This window comes from Morone saxatilis, unplaced genomic scaffold (genome assembly GCF_004916995.1).
Source record: "Morone saxatilis isolate NCDOM2014 unplaced genomic scaffold, NCSU_SB_2.0 Contig14, whole genome shotgun sequence".
Taxonomy (NCBI): domain Eukaryota; kingdom Metazoa; phylum Chordata; class Actinopteri; family Moronidae; genus Morone; species Morone saxatilis.
In genome coordinates this window covers 8561163-8567302 of record NW_023339696.1, presented here as the reverse complement: position 1 = coordinate 8567302, position 6140 = coordinate 8561163, and the positions used below count along the sequence as shown (strand labels likewise).

At 40.9% G+C, this 6140-nt stretch overlaps 1 protein-coding gene across 1 annotated transcript; it reads left to right on the top strand.

Annotated features, from left to right (window-relative positions):
* Nucleotides 1-3402: 3402 nt before the first annotated feature.
* pglyrp6 (peptidoglycan recognition protein 6) lies at nucleotides 3403-5745 on the top strand (the record flags this gene model as incomplete). The annotated part of the gene is given in 4 exon segments (XM_035655580.1): nucleotides 3403-3902; nucleotides 4041-4251; nucleotides 4336-4630; nucleotides 5656-5745. Coding segments are annotated over 4 exon segments (1021 nt in total), but the record flags the coding sequence as incomplete, so codon positions are not given.
* Nucleotides 5746-6140: the final 395 nt, after the last annotated feature.

Genomic DNA, 6140 nt, shown 5'->3' with positions numbered 1-6140 from the left:
CAACATATAACAGTTTGGCAGTTCCCCAAACTTTTGGAAGCCGCAAAAACTTCATGCCCCCTCAACATGTAAACTGATCTTTTTGTAACCAGTAGCAATAGACCTTTTTCACAGCAGCCATTTTAACATGAAATAGTAGGGTAGACACAGGTGTTACCAATGATATTAATAAAGGTTCTGTTCAAATCAGGTCAAACAGAGTCAGGTTGCTGCTATTGTGCACTAAATGGAACAGAACTTTAATTGGTATCACTGGTAACACCTGTGTTTACCCTACTCTTTTATATCAAAGTGCCTGCTGTGAAAAAGGTCTATGTTGGGGGAAACTAGTGGAGAACATCAACCGCATGTCTCATGAGTTTCTGTCAAACTTTGCAGAAAACAAAACCTACAATATCTATTGGAAGTAAACCTTCAGCATCTTTATTTTCTAAGATTTTTTCCAAATGAATCAAATGTACAGACTATTTTTATTGTGACTTGTCATAAAATTAGGTAACAGTTACTAATGTTATTAATTACACCTGTGTGTGACGAGTCAAAAGGTCAGCTCTGTTCAACTTTAGTTTCTACTGTAATGTCCTACTTGGTCAAGTGTGCCCCACCCTCAATAACTGTTTAAATGTTTATTTTGCATGATTTCATTTTAGTCTCATGAACTCTCCCTTCCTCTGCAGGGTGTTATTATTATTACCGATTACCGTAATCACAGATTTATATCTATCTATGATCTTTGTTCACAGCCCAGACCTCTTGCAATGTATTTTCCAGTTCACACATAGACTACATCCACTTCCTGTTCCTGATGTTATGTGACTGCTGTAAAAACTGATCTGTGGTTGTTAGTCTCAACAGTTAATGCACGTACTGTAGCACAGAGCTGCATTTTCACCAGTGTCAGCATGCACATATGAAGCAAAAGCTAAAATTAGTAATGAATAAATCAGTGTACAGATATATTTCTGCCACAGAGCACACACATGATTCATGGCTGTGGGACTTCCTCAGTTTTGCAGCTTGTCTTTTCGTGTTTTCTGAACATTAATGATTGTGCTTATTGCTTCAGAGAGGACTGCCAGTGGTTTGTACAGTGGTGGAGAGTTAGCTACTGGCTGATCTTATTCCCAGAAGGTTTGTTTCACAAGCACCAGCCACATTAACGACACCAACAAAATGACTGAGATTTATTACAGAACTTGAGAATTTCTTGAAAATGCCCAGCTCAGTCAAATCGACAGTGGGTGTGTGTTGTGTACGGGAAGACCTTGAGCGCTAAGGACAAACGACTCTGCCCACATCACAGGTGCCAGTTTCCCACATTGCTTCGTGGGCCACACCAACAGATTTAACGCAGGCGTATCTACCTTATGTCCACAACTTTTGTCCACAAGTTACATAACCACCCACTTAATTTGCATGTGAACGTCTATAAATGAGAGAGGCAATGAGGTGACAGACACTAGAAGCCTGGAGCTGACGCTATTCACGCCTCAGGATGGATAAAGGCTCCTGGAAACAGACCCTTGTGGCTCTTGTGGTGGTTCTGGTCAGCACGTATGCAGAAGGTAATGACATTTGTTTCTGTTATCACCATGTTTTGTGAGGTGTGTGGGGTGTGATGGCGATATATGTACACAGATTAATATTATTTGGAGTGAAAGAAACTGTATTGACTTTTTTCAGTTGAGATTCTTTATAATTGGCAACTTTCATTCTTTTAGTGAACACTTTTTATTGTGTTGAGCATAAACAATGGCTAAAATGTTTACTTTTCGTTCATGTATGAGCTCATATAGGCTCATAAATATTCTACCGCTGAAACGTCAGCCTGTGTGGATCTAGTGGTGTAGCAGTAAAATCTGGGCCCATATTTACCCTCTGCGGGCCCACTGTACTTTTAATGCGTTACATCCATTGTCACACCTGTACAAATACCTGAATTAAGGACTCAACACATGCATCTGTAGAGGTTAATTAGAGTATTCAGTAATAAAGTGCTTAAAAACACATTTAAGGAATTCTGCATAATCTGAAAAATCGTATTTCAGACCTCTTTTTTTAACATACTGTAATTATGTGAAGCTTCACTATAATAGAACATTATTATTATTATTATTATTATTATTATATTATCCAGAGCATACACTGAGACAGGAGTACTGTTTTACTGTAGCTAATACTCAAAGACAACTGAGTAAGACTTCACTTGAACCACATTTTATTTGCACAGTGGTGAAATCTAACTGCATACATTCAATTACTGTACTTTAATCTAATACCACATTACACTTACACTTACATTCTAGAGGAACATTACATTACAGAAATATTGTATTTTTTAATTCCCTAATTTTTTCTTACTTTAGTTACTAGTTCCTTTACACATTTGGCAGATAAAACATATGAAAATGTACAATTTGTCAATTAATCGACTGAAAATTAATTGGCAACTATTTTGATAATCATTTAAGTTTTGCACTCAAAAACTTAAGCAAAGGTTCGGTACACAGGAGACCCAAAAACACATGCAAACAAGTCCAAAGGGCAAAGGCAAAAAGTCAAACAACATGAGGATGCTGGGTCACTATAGAGACAAAGACAAACTGGCACAGGAGGGAGAACAGGGACTATATACTACACAGGTGTGGGGTAATCAGGGACAGGTGCAGGTGATTAGGACAGGGCTAAATAATTAGCCAGAAACACACAAAGACAGGAAGTGAAGGGATCTGAAAGGAGAGGGAGAGGGAGAGGGAGAGGGAGGTACAAACTCAAACAGGAAATACACATGAACTACCAAATAAGACAAACTAAGACTGAACCATGAATTTAAAACTTCATGTAGATTTTCCTGATTGAAAAGTTAATAAACATTTCTGATGCTTCTGGGGTTTATTAGCATTAGTAATGGTTGCAAACACACTAGTAAATCTGATCAAAACACTTTATAAGTTTAGTCTGTGTCCTAAGTACCATGATGGTGGGAGTTGTTTTGGGATACAACCTGAGTTCAAAGGTAAGGGCTGAAGGGACAATTATGTGTTTTCTGTTCTCGTCTCCAGCTTCCTTCTCCTGTCACATGGGTGACTTCATCAAGGCGGTGAAGCAAAGGTGGAAGACGGGGACCCTGGGTCAGAGCCAGTGGCTGTTGTTGAAGAGGCTCCGCAGGGCAGCTGGCCTTAATGATGCATTCATTCAGCACTTCCTTGGTGATGCCAACTCTTGGTGGTCCTGAATAAACGCTGCCCTCCCTCAAGTTTACATTAGAAAGACTGTGCATCAACAGGGTGACTTGAAGAATGCGAAGGAGGAAGATGTGGTGCTGACTTCTGTTGGCACCACTGTTGCCCTTTTCATTGCCCGTCTTCACCCTGGGCCATTCAGAGAGCCTTAGGTCAATAACCTCTCCAAGACTGAGGGGCGTTATTGGGGCCTGCATCAGCTCACTTTGGCCAAAGACCTGGATCTTTCTTTCAGGCACAGCTCTCCTCTCACCCCGGTTCTGGGACCTGACGGCTGCTGGGACAGTGTAACTTCTCCTCAAGTCTTCACCCTCTTGGACAGCCCCTCTCCGGTCACCACTGCTCAGGTCAACGGAGGCATGGACGGCATTGTTCTAGGGATGGAAGCCAAATCCAGACGTCCTCGCAAGCTCAGCAGTCTGCTGACAGAGTACTACTGCCACCAACTGGACAGGGAAGGACTGGACGTCGCTCCACGCCTCATCAGCCGGCACCGCAGGGAGAACTTCAGAGGGCTGGTTAGCCGTCCAGTGCTGATCAGACAGGTGTTGAAATCACAAGAGCTGATGCGGAAGTTGGTGGGTCGTCGATTGATGAGGGTGAGCCAACTGAGGCCTATGGTGAAAGAGGGAATGAGAGAGTTTGTCCAGAAGTACATCGGTGAGCACAAGACCAAACCTCAGAGGAAGTGAAATAATTCTGAAATGATTGTCTTTCAAATTGAGAATAATTAATTACTGCTTAATTCCACTGACATACACTAACCAGCTCTGATGCTTCATTGTTAATCTGTTTCAGAGTGCCCACCTATCATACCTCGCTGTATGTGGGGTGCAGAGCCGTACAGAGGAAACCCCACCAACCTTTCTCTTCCTCTCTCCTTCCTGTACATCCACCACACTCACACACCGGGCAAGCCCTGTCTGACCTTCCAGCAGTGCTCTGCAGACATGCGCTCCATGCAGCGCTTCCACCAGGAGGATAGAGGTTGGGACGACATAGGATACAGGTAAGAGCAGTCAGGTTTTAGCTCTCACACATATGACATTTTTCACCAAACTTACAGTATCTAAGATTCTCTCTGCTGCCAAAGCTTTGTCGCAGGCTCTGACGGGTACATCTACGAGGGTCGAGGCTGGCACTGGCGAGGAGCCCACACCCTCGGACACAATTCCATAGGCTACGGTGTTTCCTTCATCGGAGACTACATGACGACTCTGCCCTCCCAGCATTCCATGGGGCTGGTGAGAGATAAGCTGGCAACCTGCGCTGTTAGTGGTGGGCGACTGGTGGCCAACTTCACCCTGCAGGGGCACCGACAGGTGGTGAACACTTCCTGTCCGGGAGACGCTTTGTATAATGAGATCAGAGGCTGGAAACACTTTGGGGTATGTACATATGAGCACTGACATATTAACAGGTGTTATAGGGGTATGGAAGACATGGGTGAGCTGATAGGAAACAAAGCTTGAATATCCACAACAGAACTGGTGTAGCCGGCTCCAGGTTGTCTTTAATGCCCCAGATGCATTGACAAAACAGAATAAAGAGGGTTATAAGCACACAGGGTGCAAGACTCTGCAGCCTTTCTTCATCAGGGTGCGGCATCCTTCATTATGTCTTTCAAGTCTCCTTTTTGGACATGTGAAGACAGTCACGGCATAACTGATGGTTGTAAAAGGTTTACTAAGAAGCTGAAACAGGTTTATAAAATTGATCTTCTGGAACTGATTCAGTCAAAAAACTATGAAAGCCCTGAAAGGGAAGTGACATTTTTAAGGTGAAAACATTTTTTTAATCTGTGAAAAAAAGTGAAAAAATTATTTTCTTTCAGGGCTTCCATAAATAACCATGTTCCTCTCAGACCTTCCTCTAAGAACTACTGACCATGACATCAGCATAAGTAACATTAACCGTAGTGACATTTACTATTCATTGCTTGCAGTAAATCTTACAGTATTTTTGGCTTATAGTTATCCTGTACTTCTGTACTCTTCTTTGAGTTGTTAGCTGTTCCACCAAAGAGAGATTTCCCCCATAACTATTTGAGGCTCAAATGGGTCAAAATTCCCCAAAAGCAAAGATTGAACCATTAATCATCTTATGACCCCTCAGATTTTCTACCTGTATATAAAGCAGTTCCACTTCGAGCTGCTACAACAATAACAAGACAATTACACCTTGATGTATCAGTATCAACTCACAGTGTAATAATATAATAATGAGTCATGAGTCACAAGTCATTTACTTTTTGCTTATAATACTGTACTGTTCTATTCCTTAAGTAGGATTTTTAATGCTGGATCTTTACTTGTACTTTTACATTGTTGTATTGGTGCTTTTGGTGCTTTTATCTCATCACTGCACAACTGTTTAATGTATTTTATTTTATATTTAATTTCCTTCCTTTCAGGAGGTCAAGAAATGAAAATGGTCTACTTGACAAGCGGAGGAGCCTTGGCTGAACCAAAACTGAACACAATAAATATTTGTCTTATTCTTATTTTCTGATTGTTGCCTTTCTCATTTGAACGCTGTGACCTGTGTTACATGAAATCTTGTGTATGATTACACAAGATTATTTTTTATCTTTAATTATCTGCATCTTAGCCTAAGAGGTTATTACTTACGTTAATTACGTTATTGCAGATTAAGAGTTTACATACAAAGTATATGCATCTAAAATAGAATGATTTGTTAGATTAAAGTATAATACATAATAACTCTACTTCAACCATCTTTAAAATGCTGCCTAAATGTCAATGCATCAGTAGGACTGGCTGACATGACACGGAGTGTTTTTTTTTATCAGTAAAGATTTATGTCACTATATAGCAAATGGATGCAAAAGCACATATGAAGTAATACAACTGATAAACTGTTACTCACCAAATCAAA